A 14774-nucleotide genomic window follows, 5' to 3' on the forward strand; every position below is an offset into this window, starting at 1 on the left:
AATACTTAGAGGCTTTCTTCCCTTTCTTCCTCTTTCCTCCCTTTTCCTCCCTCCACCCCCCCTTCTTTTCCTTGTTTCCCCCCCTTTTTTTTTTAACCGAGAAAGAGTATCCTATGTACCTGCTTTGTGATTGTCACTCATGGAATTACACTACTATAAAAAATAATTGTCAGGCTTAACACATATTTTCCTACTATACTGTTAAACACAAAATTATATGTTTGTGGAAAGTGCTTGACTCATTGGCCTCAAAGACACTTGAAGGAGAATGGACTTTGGGGTTAGAAGGAGGCCCAAGTCCTAGCTCTGTTACTCACCAAGACCGTGTGCATGTTGTTAACATTCTTTCTCTAGGCCTTGATGTTCTCATGTGTATAATGGGTTAATATAGGTAATAGTACACAATTGGAAGAATACGAAGATTAAATGACATAATCTATGGAAGTTGGCTGATGCGAAACCGATGTTTGATAAGTGGTATCTCTAATCTTTGGGGCTATATTTTACCAGCAAAGATAAGATCAGTATATGCCAGACTGTGTACTCTGTGGGTTTGTTCCATTTGTGTGATGGCTATAATAATTTAAAATCTGTTGTTGTTAAAAGGCAGAGGTTATGGGTGATGTGGGAAATGGGATTGTGTATGGTAATTGGAGATGAGTAAGGGGTCTGGCTCAGGATCCACATCCTCCTTTGTAACTAAGGATGCTGACATACGTCTTGGCTACCTCACAAGCTGTGTGTGTGTGTGTGTGTGTGTGTGTGTGTGTGTGTGAGAGAGAGAGAGAGAGAGAGAGAGAGAGAGAGAGAGAGAAGATAATTGAGCAGTGAGTGCTCTGTAGACCATGCTGTTCCACTCAGGGGTCTAGGTCATGTTATTCTAACTCTTGAGTGATTAAAAAATTCAAACTTTCTAAATATACAAATGCTTTGTATTAATGTCTTCCAAAAATGAGCCTCAAACAACCTTATGTGTAGTATATATTGATAGCTTTGGAGATTCCTAAATCTGGAGTCATCTCTTCAGAAGGATGACCTTGAGTCACAATATTCTGATTTTTCTGATTTGTAAAACGAGGTTTACAACAGTTCTAATTCCTCAGGTGGTTGTCATGATTAAATGAGCCAGTACCTGCAATAAATTCTAGGTGCTTTTAAGCAAAGTGTGTTTTTGCTTTCAAAGCTTTTTTAAGTTTTTTTAACTTGACTTAATTATTTTGCAAGTACTAAATTTAATAAGTGTGTAGGGATCAATAATATGGTAGTGTTTTCCTTGTGAATTCAGGTTCTATTTTCCTGAAGGTAATTGTGTTTAGAGTGTGAGGGCTTGATTGTCCAGGTTAATCTTCAAGTAAGTTTGTATCAATCAAACAAGCTACTTTTATCAGTCTGTTACTTCAGGTAAACAAGCATTCCATTCTTTGACGGAACATTAAACTGTTGTGTTCCTTTTGATGGAGTGCTGACTGGTTCAAAGCACTTGTGAAAGAAAACAGCTCCTGTTTCCTGACATTGTATAATCTAAAGAGCCTTTCTAGAGGTTTCTTGACTGAATCTCTTACCATTGCTACCTCAGTGATTAAATTACCAACCTAGAAATGTACGATGTGATTTTTGGGTTCAGTTCAGAGTAGATTTAACAACAACAAAAAAAAATGAACCAAGACTGTGAAACCAAGAAGCGAAATTTCTTTTAAATGGTAAGGGGGGAAAAAAGTATAAGTCCGTTATTTTCAGACCCAAAGGAGAATGGGATGGAACATCGTCACATATTATTTTTGTTAGTGGTCTAGGAGGAGAGTTGGAGTACAAGGGAGCTTAGTTTTGCATCTCTTCCCAAAAATTTGTGTCCTGACATTTGAAGGGTTCTGCAGGAATGTCAGAACAAGAATTTGCCCACACAGGAGATCCATGTCCTGAATACGGTTATGTGGTCTTGATGTTTTAGTCTTTCCAAGGGTGTCCATTTCATTATCCAACAAAACAAATGGTGATTTCTGTAGTTTGAAAGAGTCTAGTGCACACAATCTAGAGTGATTAGAGGGAGTCTCACTGTGTAACTATCCTGGTTTAAAATCCTCCCCTGCCTTTTCATTATCCGCAGGATAAAGTCCAAACCCTCAGCACACTATACAGGGTTCTCTGTTGGCTGTTGCTTATTTCCTCTGCTCCCTGAGTGGTAAATTTTATTATGGTGTCATCTGACACTGTAATAAAGGTGTAGTGATGCACCTAGCACACCAGATTGGTCTTCTGGCCCTGTCAGCCCTTCTCCATCCTCTGAGTTACTTCCTCTTCCAAGAAGGCCTCTGTGATGTTTGTTTGCTCTTATTCTTCATCCGTACTCCCCGGATCTACCCTGTGCTTCCGTAGCATTAAAAAAAAAAAAAAAAATCACATAGGAGCACCCTGTTGTCTCAGTCGTTTAAATGTCCGACTCTTGATTTCCATTCAGGTCATGATCTCACGATTCATGAGTTGGAGCCCCACGTCGGGCTCTGCACCAATAGTGCAAAGCCCGCTTGGGATTCTCTCTCTGTCTCTCTCTGCCCCTCCCCCACTCATGCTATCTCACTCTCAAACAAAACAAAACAAAACCAAAGCAAAAAATCATAGAATGAAAACAATGTACTGAAATTATCTTCTTACCTGTCTGCCTGTCTAAATTGCCTCATGTTGGTATCTCAAGTTAGTGGCCCAGCACCAGAATCTTGGTAAAGATTTTCCGAACCAAACTCTGATCAGATGCCGCATTCTAAACTTGGATCTGGGTATTTATCATTTTTATGCCTGCTGACCTCAGTTGATATATGGGTTGGCACTAAGGAGAGTGATTTAGTTAGGAGGTAAGAAGATCACTTTAGAATAGTACTATTCTGCATTGGTATCAGTAAGAAGTACGTATAACCATGCAGATAACACTGGCCCACACAAACGTACGTTGTTCAAACATAACTCTGTTTGGAGAGAGAAATGGGCCAGTTGGGCTTGTAGAAGAGAATGGAGACCATGGATTAAAACAGAGAGGAGGGTGGGAAAGTTCTGGCCATCTTTTTTTTTTTTTTTAAGTTTATTCATTTTGAGCGAGAAAGCGTGTACACATGAGAAACCGTGTGCACGAAGAGGGGAGGGGCAGACTGAACAGCAGACAGAATCCCAAGCAGGCTCTGCACCATTGGCAAGGAGCCCGACACAGGGCTTGAACCCATGAGCTGTGAGATCATGAACTGAACGGAAATCAAGAGTCAAATGCTTAACTGACTGAGCCACCCAGGCACCCCAAGTTACTGGCCATCCTTAAGGAAATAATACAATAGGTCGAATATCAGGTGCCAGCAGTGTTGCTAACTAAGATGTATAGAAGGTTTAAGAGTCAAAAAAGATTTGAGGCATAATACTGTTGCTGATGAAAAAAAAAAAATACATGCTTTATCTCCCCTGTCTCCATCTGTGAGAGTGGTACTGTGGATGTTCCTTTTGACAGAAGAGGAATGTGGGCTTGGGGAGGTTGAGCAAGTGACTTCGCATCTTCTATCTAGTCAGTCTTCAGACCTGATCTGTTTGCTCCTAAGCCTTTGCTTTGTACTGGTATTTGTCATCTTCTTGTATTGCCTGGATAGCGTGTTTTCCTTGATATACAATTAATAATCATATATAATATAATGAATACGATTGTTGTAAGTAAAGTAGGTTCTTACTCCACAGCTTACCTACATTCAAGATGCTTCCTTTTAGATTTTCTTTTCATAGTTTGCGTTACTTAATAGTTAGCCAGTGCAGTAGACAGAGACAGGGTGTTCTATACATTCTGATACTGATGTGTATAATCCCTGTCTGGAAAGTGATAAGAGACAGAAATATGACAATATGAGAAGTATTAGATGGCTCAATTTGAGTGACGGTTAAGAATTTAAGACCGATGTGGTTAAAGAATTTAGCAAAAAATGATGTTTCAGTACTTAAGATCAAAGATCTATTTACATGCAGAGGAAGAAGGTTAGAGGAGGATTAATAAGTGATGTTTTCAAGTTTCATCTGTGATTAGAATACACCATGTTAGTGACTCGGGGAAGTAATAATGCTGCTTTACCATACAGTGCTAGAGTAACAATATAGTATAGGATTCGTATACTTTAAAAAATTCATAAAACTCTTTGGATGCCAAGTTTTCAAAGTTCTGAACTTTTTTTCAAAGTTTACTTTGAGAGAGAGTGTGAGAGGGGCAGAGAGAGAGAGAGAGAGAGAGAGAGAGAGAGAGAGAGAGAGAGAATGAATCCCAAGCAGGCTCCGTGCTGTCAGTGTGGAGACCGATGCTGGGCTCACACTCAGAAACCATGAGATCATGACCTGAGCAGAAATCAAGAGTCAGATGCTCAATTGACTGAGGCCACCCAGGTGCCCCAAAGTTCTGAAATTTTAAAGTTAGGCAACCTTGTAGCATGGTCTGTCTATTTTTCTTAATCAGGTAAGCTCCATTTGGGGTGTAGAACTAAAATGTTAACATTTCTGGAACCCATAAAACTTCTCAGATATTAAATAATTATTACCTCAAAAAGAGCAAAGTCTACCTCCTGCCCTGATTGGAAAATGAAAGCTCCAAAAAGTACCATAAATGAGAAGAGGAGATAACCTACAAAAATGAAACCATGAAGTAGATGTGTATAATTATCTGTGCGGATTTGGCACCTAAATCATAGAGCAGCTGAAGCATATCTTTTAAATTTCACTTAACTGGAGGTGCTGCCCACACAGGCCTCTCTCCACGTCCCGAGGAAGTAGATCCCCATTCTCCCAGCTATGGTGAGAGAGCCTCTATGCTACCCAGGCAGTCTCCCTGTTTACATTTATTCCCTCCAGCTTCCTTTAATTCCTCAGCAAAGCAGCTGCTTTGAAAAGAAACTCTCGCCCCCCCCCCCCGCCCCCCCGCAAGGATTATCTTGCATGGCTACCCACTCACCCTCTTTCCTGACTCAAGAAGAAAGTTCGTTTTTTGTTTTTTTCCTCCCGGACTTAGAGTAAGAACTTGAGGGTTTTAAAGTACATTTTTCATCTTCTTTTGTTTTTTAAACCAGGGAATATTATCAAGTAAGCTTCCAAGTCCAACTTGAGAAAGAATTTCAGAACACAAAATAGTTTACATTTACTTTGAAGACTGTTAACTCAGAATCTTTTTAAAAATTTTAAAAACCTGTGATGCCTGTACTGGTATCCTGATACACTGTAAAAGCTCGGCCTTTTAATTTCTGTTGTTAAGTCTTCTTCTGTACTGAATTTGGAGTCTTCTCCTCCATAAGTGATATCATGGAGAATGCTAAGTATAACTTCATGAATATCATGGTGAAAAATTGGAATAAAAGGGCTGACCACTTACTATTGCATTTTCCTACTGTTAGGCATGACTGAAGCCTATGGGAGTGGGGCAGAGAGTGTCATTTGAGTTGGGCATGAGTTTTCCAGTTTGCTTATGCTTATGCTGTTTTATTTCTTGCATACAAGTCAAGGGAGAGGGCAGCAGTTAAAGTATGCTTGTGTTACTCTCTTGAAGAAAAGGGAGCTTTTTATGTCTTCAGTCATACTAGGAATAGGTCTGGATGACAAAAAATATAATAGCTCTAAGAGCTTGTTTTTGCCTGCTGTAGTAGGTCTCTAGGGATGACCTAGAGATAAGTCAACCCATGCTTTGGGAAGAGATAAGATTAGCATTTAAAAGCTTAACCTGTGTCATTGCTTCTGAACATATCTGCTCCCAAGTGAAGTCCTAGTCTCTGCAAGTGTTCCCAGTGCAGACGCACCATGAGTAATTTTTTTTTTTTTTTTTTTGACTGCTTGAGAAATCTTGATGGATTGCAGCTCACTGGGGAGACAGGGAGAAATTTACAGTTGTTGTATTCTGAATTCTAAATGAAGTGCAGAATTTTAGGATTCTCAGAGATTTCCCCTGAACTTACCATAGGAAAGTGTCTGCATTCCAGATCTGTGGGGTTTTTATTGTTGTTTTTGTTTTAATATGCTCCTGTTGGGTCAATAAAGGAAAGTAACTCCAAAATTATACTTAATCTAGGTTCTTTAGAAAGGGAATTCTGAGGGGGGTGCCTGGATGGCTCAGTTGGTTGGGCATCCATCTTGATTTCGGCTTGGGTCTTGATCTCCTGGTTTGTGGGATCGAGCCCCGCATCAGGCTCTATGTGCTGACAGTGCAAAGCTTGCTTAGGATTCTCTTTCTCCCTCTCTGTCTCTGCCCCTCCCTTGCTTATGCTGTATGTATGTGCACACTTTCTGTCTCTCAAAATAAACTTAAAAAAAAAAAAAGAATTCTGAGGATTTTACAGGCAGGTCAGCACCTTGGCTTATTATTGTGCCTTGGCCACATCTGCCAGGAAAGGCATTTTCTAGTAGTTCTTTATTCATTAGTTGTTTCTGTAGAATTTACTGTAAGGCACTGTGCTAATGGCTAGAAATACTGTAGTGAAAAAAATCACCTCATTGCTGTGCTTCATGGAGCTTACAGTCTACCCCTGGTTTTATATCCCAATTTACTATTTTCATGGAGCTAGAAAAGTACTTAAAGGTACAGAGATAATGGTTAGAAGTTCAAACCGAAAAGCAGTTAGCTAATGTCACACTTTGAATAATTAAGAGAATGTGGAATATTACTTATATATGTCATTAGGATTTAGCACTTACCGGACCCTCGAGTGAGAAGTAGGACAATGGTTTATGGCCAACTGATGAGCAAAACTCTTCTGTTTATCCTGTGTTCATTCATTTAAAAAATATTCACGAGAGGCTTCCCAGTGGGCTCTATCCATTCTGGACAAAATGGTGAGACACCGCAAATACTGGCCGGTGGTGCTCAGACCCCAGTGCAAGAGACAGATTATAAGCAAAACTGGTGGATGATGTTGCAATTCAGTTGTGTGAATCTGGACACTGGCTGCTGAGAATTGAAGCCTGCGTTATCCAGACTTCATCTGTACCCCAGTTCGTAAACCCGCGTTTGCACTCTAACCATCGTGGTCTGTCCCGTATAAGAGAAGGTTTGCTTTTTGTGGATACTTCAGTAGCAGGTTGCACCGTGTGCAACGCACACATAAGGAGCCTGTGCTGTGAGTGAGGAGCAGCTCCAGGTGCTGGAGGTAAGAGTGAAGAGCAAGAACAATAGACTTCTCATCTTCACACCATTGACATGCTTGTCAGTAGGGACAGGTGATAAACAAGTAAACTAACTGGGTAAGCAGGAGAACTTTCTGATGAAAAGTGATTCCGTGGAAATAAAACTGTGATAGGAGAAGGTTTGGAGCTGCTGAAGACAGGTCACTTTGGGAAGGCTTCTCTGAGCAGGTGGTATTTGAACTGAATCCTGAGTGACAAGAAGGACTTGCCTTTGCAGGGCCCAAGAGGAGAAAGCTCACGGCAGCGAGTGCAAAGGGCTTATGGCAGGAATACATTTCAGGTGTTTCCGGAACAAAAAGGAGGCCGGTGGGGTTGTGGTGAGTATGGTGGGGAGAGAGGGCATGCTAAGATGGGAACATGGAGGTAGGCAAGTTTATGTTAAACAGAGCCTTTTAGGCCTTGGTCAGCAGCTCACATGTTGTTGTAAATGGAACGGAAAGGTATGCAGAGATTCGAAGCAAGCAGTGAGTACTGTCGTGTATTCCCAAAGGGCCACACTGTTGTAAGTAGCAAGCGTGAAAGCAGAGAAGGCTATTTAGAGGCCTTTGAAGGCTTCTGGGCAAGCGTGGAGCCTGTACTGTAGCCGTACAAGATGAGACGGAGAGAAGTGAATGTTGCAAGATTTATTTTGCTGGTAGAACTAACAGGGCATAAGAGACTGGATATGGAAATAGGGGAAGAATCAAGGATGGTGCCCAGAGTTTTGGCTTGAAGTTTGGAAATAACATTATCCGGGATGCTTGTTCTAAGTGTCGTTGTTAACAATGGTAACTTTTACAGGGGTGTGCCTCCTGTCCGGTACCGTACCAAGTGCTTTGCATATTAGTCCTCAACAGGCCTGGAAAGTGGGTTCTATTAGGCCCATGGTACAGGTAAGAAGACTAAAGCACAGAAAGATAAACTTTCCATAGGCCACAAGGCAGGTCAGTGGCAGAGTGGGGATTCAAAGTTGGGCAGTCTGATTTTAAAATTTGTTTATTTATAGAGTGGGGAAGGGGCACTTTATATTTATTTATAGAGAGGGAGAGACACCAAGCAGGCTCCATGCTCAGTGGAGAGACTGATGCGGGGCTTGACCCCATGACATGAGATCATGACCTGAGCCGAAGTCAAGGCTCGGACACCCACTTAACTGAGCCACGTAGGTGCCCCTTGGTAGTCTGAATCACTGTCCCCCAGGCCCTACTCCACACTGCTTCTCTGTGCATGAGTACACACATTCTGTTTTCGAAAGCGGTCTTGAATTTATTTATTGCTGGAGCTCAAGCTGACTTTTGAAACTCTGTTGTCTAGATTAACATTCACCCATGGCCCAAACAGTTCAGCCTCACTTTTACACGAGGTCAAGATGGCCACCTGCTTTGGGAGAGCTGATCCAAATCCAAACCCAGGGCAGTTTCACAAACTCTTTATCATCTCCCTGTGCTGATCTTTAATCTACAGGGAAGCAGAACATAAATGGAATGTGAAATTCACTATTAGTACAACTGTTAGTTTTGAATTCAGCATCTAAAGGAGTAGTAATAATGATAAAATACCTATAGCATTGGCAGTCATGTCATGATCTGTTCCAGGCCTCTTGTCAGTGCTTTACATAATACTGTCTTAATTAATCTTTTCAAAAATCTAAAGAAATGCTATTCCCTCCCCGCCCCATGAGAAAACTGAGGCTCAGAGAAGTTACATAATTGGTTCAAGGTTATAGCATGTCAGTGACAGAATCAGGATTTGAATCCATGTCTTACTTTGCTGATGTTCTTCTGTTCTAAACATTATCGCCTGCATCAACAATGAACTTGCTGATGAAGTGTTACCAAAGGAACATGTCCCGGGCATGTCAGAGATGGATGCTTTGCTGTGCTTTAGGTGGTAGAATTACATTAACATTCTCCGGGGTTGACCATCAAAAATTTCTCTTTTTTTTTTTTTTTGTTTTCTTAAATTTTAAAGTGATCCTTATCTTACAGTTTCAATTTTGAAACACTAATGGAAAATTCCTATGGAAAGTTTAGACTAACCTTCATAAGAAGTGCTTAATAACTTGGGTTCTTTTTCTCCAAGTATTGCTTAGGGTTTAGTTGCAGATGGGATAAATCGTTCCAGCTAAACAGAGTGGGGCATATAATGAAATGTATTTGATGGCTTATAAAACCACTGGGAGGGCTAGAAGAGGAGTCTCAGCTTCCAGAATACTCTGGTTGCCAGTTAAATCCACCACTGTCTGTAAAACTGTGACAGCTAGTGCAGGAAGCTCTTACTGCTACTGATGGCAGGGAGTTTCTGCCCGCATTACCCCCCAAGGGAGCAAAATGCATGCCCAACACCCAGCTTCTTTTCTCAAGAATTTCCTTCCCACATCAGTCTTGCAGAGTTGTGCCTGATTGCCAGAACCTAAGTCACATCTGCAATTGTAGCTGACTACAAAGGAATGGAAGTTTTGCAGCCACCACAGTGTAGGAGAATATGCTAGGAGAGAGATGGAGTAGGAATTGAAAGAGCCAATCCGTAGTATCCTCTACGCTCACTACTCCTACACTGTTCGTTACATTTAGCTTTCCTTTTTTCAAGTTGCTCTAAATCCAGAGCATCTAATATGTAGCCCTTGAACCAAATGTAACCTCATTTACCTTTTTAGACCTTTTTGTTTTCTGTAATGATATAGCACCCATGAGCTAGTACAGCCTAAAATAGCATGTCTCAGATTTTAAAGAACACCTAAAAATCACATGGAGGGCTTGTCATAAGTGCACATCTCTGTGATGCACCCTCAGAAATTTTGATTCTGTATGATGCTTAGGAATCTGAAATCTTCATAAACGCCCCGATGATTACATTTTCTTCTAAAGGTAAGACAACCAATTCCCCGCCCCCCCCCCCCCCCCGCCCCGTTTCCGGTTAGGGCACCTTCAGTGAAAGCAGGGAACATTTGAACAGTTTATTCAACTCAACCAAAGCAGTTGGTGTATCTAGCACACGTTGCATGATCAGGAATGCTTATGCCGTGACCTTTGCAAACTGGGCTTATCATCTGATGTGATGGAGAAAATGATCAAGATTGTGAGTGTTCTTTGAGTTTATGCCTTTAACTCCCACTGGTTTTGATGCTGTTGGAAACAGTTAAAGCAGAGTATAAAGATTTAGTTTATTTTAATGTGGTAAAAAAAAAAAAAAAAAAAAGCCCAGGTGAGAAGACCTTCAGAGATTTTCTGAGCTGCTTCCTCAGATTAAGTTCTTAAAAATTAAAAGATTAAAAGTCCCTTAGAGACCCAACTTGTAAGACTCCTGGTAGCTGATCTGACAAGATATCTGAGCCCATTTAATTGCAACCATAGGACAAAACAAAACACAAGAAGTTCTATAGGGGAGTCATTCAGTCCAAATTCAGCGCATGGGATCAGATAGCAGCTGGAATCTGCATTCATTTTCCATCTCTCAGTTGTTGGGAGTGCAAAAGATTTTACAAGTTTTCAAAAATTGCAGAGCTTTTGATTTACATGCGATCCCACTTTCAGAAGTGAGTCACATAGTTGAGAGAGTATAAATTACAATTTGCGTTTTTGTAGCTGTTTGTTGGAAAGCTACGACACTGGGAGTGCATATTGTTGTTTAATTTTAAGAGCAGCTAATTGACATAATAGTGAACAAGGTCCTGTGCCTGTGGAGTGTTTGAAGGTGAATATCTGAATTTCAAAACTGCCCTAAATTTTTTTTCTATGTTCCTATACTTTTGCCAATTTGGGGGCCTGTCTCTTATTTCTTTGAAAATGTATACTTATATCAAAAAAAAAAAAATCTGGCAACAAATATGTACATCTAGGTTCAACATTAAACTAGCACCTGGCAATTTTCTAGCGTAGTTTGGTTTGTTACATATCATCCTCATAAAATTGATTAGAATTAGTCATCAACCAGCATTTCCCTAAAATACGGCAGATTATACTGCTTGGGGGAATTCTTTCCTTCCGTTTTTATATAACTGCTGTATTTATGAATAGCTAATGACTTACATTACCATTGTTTCTAATGACGTAATGTCTACTGCGGGCACAAATGCTTCTGCCTTGTACATGTCTATTCCAAAATAGTAACAGCAAAATTTGAACACCTAGGCCCTAGATTCTAGCCTGAGGTAGAAGTTCTTTGCAGGGATTTCCACAGTGGCCAAGCCTCGCAGTTCACCTGGCTGTCATGGACCACAGGGGAGTTGTTCCCAGGCACAGACCCTTTAAGAAAGAAGAAAGCTTAGTGCATCATTACGGCTCCATTCTTTCCAAGCTGTCTTTGCTTCTACCCAGACTAAAGTGAACTCTCTAGGGGTGCCTGGGTGGCTCAGTCGGTTAAGCCTCCGACTTCGGCTCAGGTCACGATCTCGCGGTCTGTGAGTTCAAGCCCCACGTCAGGCTCTGTGCTGACAGCTCAGAGCCTGGAGCCTGTTTCAGATTCTGTGTCTCCCTCTCTCTGTGACCCTCCCCCGTTCATGCTCTGTCTCTCTCTGTCTCTCTCTGTCTCAAAAATAAATAAAAGTTAAAGTGAACTCTCTGGCCTTTCCAGATTACCTGTTCTCCTTCCTTTTCAAGCTGTTGTGGTATATCACCTTGAAATTTCCCCCTGGCTCATTTACCACTGTGGTTTGATTCCTAGCTCTGTCACTCCGTGGAAACTATCCTTAGCAGCGTCAACCCCATTAGGTATTTTTCAGCAACCATCAGGTTGACCTCTTTCAGTGCTTGTTTTATTGCTCACACTTGCCCTCTTGTGCTTTCTTTTTACAGTGATTGCAGATCCCACAATCAACAGACTTGCCTCTCGTGCTCCGCTTCTCATTCTCTCCTCTACTATGCAGACAGTTCTTCTCCCCCTTAGAGGGGTTATCCCCCAAGGTTTTCGGTGATAACTTCCAATAATCTCCAGCTACCACTTCTCCTACATATCCTGGCTCGGTGAATAGCTCTACTTTTTACCCCGTCACCTAAACTGGAACTGGAGGTCATTTGTGACTCCTCCTCCTTTTATCCCACACACTTACTGCCCATCACCCAAGTCCCATTCAACTTCATATCCTCTTGAACTCGTCCATCTCTCTTCACTCCCACTGCGTCTGTCCTAGTTGATGACTTCAGTGACCTCCACAAGCCCCAGTCTATCCTTCATTCTGATGCCTGATAAGCCTTTCTAAAATCAGATCTTGATCCTCCCCTGCTCTAAGATAAAGAGCCCCCCATGTCTCTAAGATAAAATCCACACCAGTTAGCAAAATTGGGAGGACCTCTGCCTATCTCTCTAGCTTCCTCTGTTTTATTATTTATTCCTTGAAATTCACTTTCCAGTCATGTCATCAATGTGAAGTTCCATGAAAATGCCCTGTTTTCTCAATTCTATGGGCACTTCCTACTTCCTCTGCCAGGTGTCTTCACCCCTGCTTTCTTTGATCTGGCTCCTTCAGTTCCCCCAAAGTCAGATTTAGCTGTCCCTCCTGGGCCAAAGAAGACATCTGCTGTCTCTTTATCTTACATACTTATCAGGTACGCCATACGTTTTTTTTAAATGTTTATTTATTTTTGAAAGAGAACACAAGAGGGAGAGGGGCAGAGAGAAAGGGAAACGGAGAATGTGAAGCAGGCTCCAGGCTCTGAGCTGTCAGCACAGAGCCCATCGCGGGGCTCGAACTCCAGAACCACGAGATCATGACCTGAGCCAAAGCCAGACGCTTAACCAACTGAACCACCCAGGCACTCCCATACATGTTTGTTAAATGAATAGGTAGCTCTTAGAAGTCTGAAAGCACTTAATTTTGTTTTTATCAGAAGGAACAACTTATCACTTTGTTTTTTTTTTCCCGTCCCTCTAGCTATGCAATTTTTTAAAAACCTACAGTGAAGTGTAACTTGATTTACCTGTACTACTTGTTTACCCAGCCTAGTAATAATTTGATATGGTGGCTTCAATCAAAAACTGATTCAGCTAAATGGACCTATACACCATCCACAGCGTAGGTATTTTCGAAAAAATTGAATAGTTCATTAAATATAAATGAAATCAGTTTTATTATGTGACTAGCCCAGGATTTTCCTTCCTAGTATAGTGTAGATACTGGTTTAAACCCAGCTCAGGGGTTTACTAGCAGAGTGGCCATAAACAAGTTACTTAATCTCACTGAAGCATGTTTTACTAACCTGTAAAATCTGGTTGGTGGGAAGGTTATATGTAATATCTGCAAACTGTTCCTCCTGTGTGTGGCCCTTAGTAGAAGTCTATATATGTGAGTCATTTCCTCTTTAAATAGCATTTACATTTAGAGTAAGGACTATCAATAGTGACTTTTCTCATTTTTTTCCATATATTGAATCTACTGAAATCCTTAAATTCCCTGTTTACATTAAAGCCATTGTCTTTTCATATTAAAAAATTCATTTCTAGGTTGTTCAGTTTTTGTTAGTAGAGCATATTAACATGTTTTAGCGATCACCAATACTTTAGGATCTTTTTTAGTGTTTTTTTAATTTTGAGAGACTGCAAGCGGTGAAGGGGCAAAGAGAAGGGAACGGGGGACCAGAAATGGGCTCTGTGCTTGACAGCAGCTAGCCCATGTGGGGCTTGAACTCCCAGAACTATGAGATCATGACTTGAGCCGAGGTCAGACACTCAACCGACTGAGCCACCCAGGTGTCCCTAGAGTATTTTTATTTCACTTCTTCACAAAAGCATCTGCACGGAGAGATATGGAAGTAGATCTTCACAAGATTCTAGTGCACCAATCTGGACTTGAAGCTGGCTTGAGTTTCACTTAGCTACCCTGTTAACATCTGCTTTCCTGAGAGGCTTGTACTCAGTGTTTACTTTGCCCCTTGAGCTTACTGGATGATCACTAGAGAAGAATTTGTGTAGGATGATTCGGTATTTTCTCTAGAATGTTTAGTGGTATATTACTTAAAGATTAGAAATCAAGGGGCACCTGGGTGGCTCAGTCGGTTAAGTATCCAACTTCAGCTCAGGTCTTGATCTCATAGTTCGTGAGTTCAAACCCCACGTCGACTCTGTGCTGACAGCTGGGAGCCTGGAGCCCACATCAGATTTTGTGTCTCCCTCTCTCTCTGCCCCTCCCCTACTCATGCTCTGTCTCTCAAAAATATACATGAAAAAAAAATTTTTTTTTAAATCTGAAGGAAGAAATTCTGTAGAATTAAATGGTTATTCACTGAACCAGAATCTGTTGGTAGTTTACATTACGATTATTTTTGAAGGATATGGTTCATATGACCTCAAAAGACCTGAACTCAGGACTAATTACTATACCTGTATCTTGGTAACTTGCTTTCCTGGCTCTGGGTAGCTAAGCCAGTTGGCTTGTTTCCAAAGCACATTTGGGCTACAAGGGAACTGCCTGCTTCGCTAGCTGGCATTCCAGATTAAAGAGAAGATGAATGTTGTTTTTGGCAGCAGCTGCTGTTTTGTTCGGGGCAGACCCAATACCACTTTGTAGGTCTGTGCATAAAGAAAACGAGCTACGCAGACACTGCACTACCTTTTTGACTTTGAGAAGTCTGTAACGTGGGCCCTGGCAACACTTATTTTAAAATCGCTTCTCAAGTTCATAGAAAAGT

General features: G+C 41.2%; 1 protein-coding gene across 5 annotated transcripts in view; it reads left to right on the forward strand.

Annotated features, from left to right (window-relative positions):
- The window catches only part of KITLG (KIT ligand), an 85559-nt gene that overhangs the window by 12602 nt on the left and 58183 nt on the right, over positions 1 to 14774 (forward strand). For 4 of the 5 annotated variants that reach the window (XM_053896052.1, XM_019446394.2, XM_019446391.2 and 1 more), the window contains exon 2: positions 13022 to 13162. The exons of the other annotated variant lie outside the window; for it this stretch is intronic. In XM_053896052.1, coding sequence (XP_053752027.1) covers positions 13139 to 13162 — 24 coding nt within the window. In that variant the 5' untranslated portion in view covers positions 13022 to 13138. The remainder of the gene's footprint in view (positions 1 to 13021; positions 13163 to 14774) is intronic. 5 annotated transcript variants of the gene reach the window in all.

Source organism: Panthera pardus, unplaced genomic scaffold (genome assembly GCF_024362965.1).
Source record: "Panthera pardus isolate Hobbes unplaced genomic scaffold, ASM2436296v1 HiC_scaffold_6, whole genome shotgun sequence".
Lineage (NCBI taxonomy): Eukaryota > Metazoa > Chordata > Mammalia > Carnivora > Felidae > Panthera > Panthera pardus.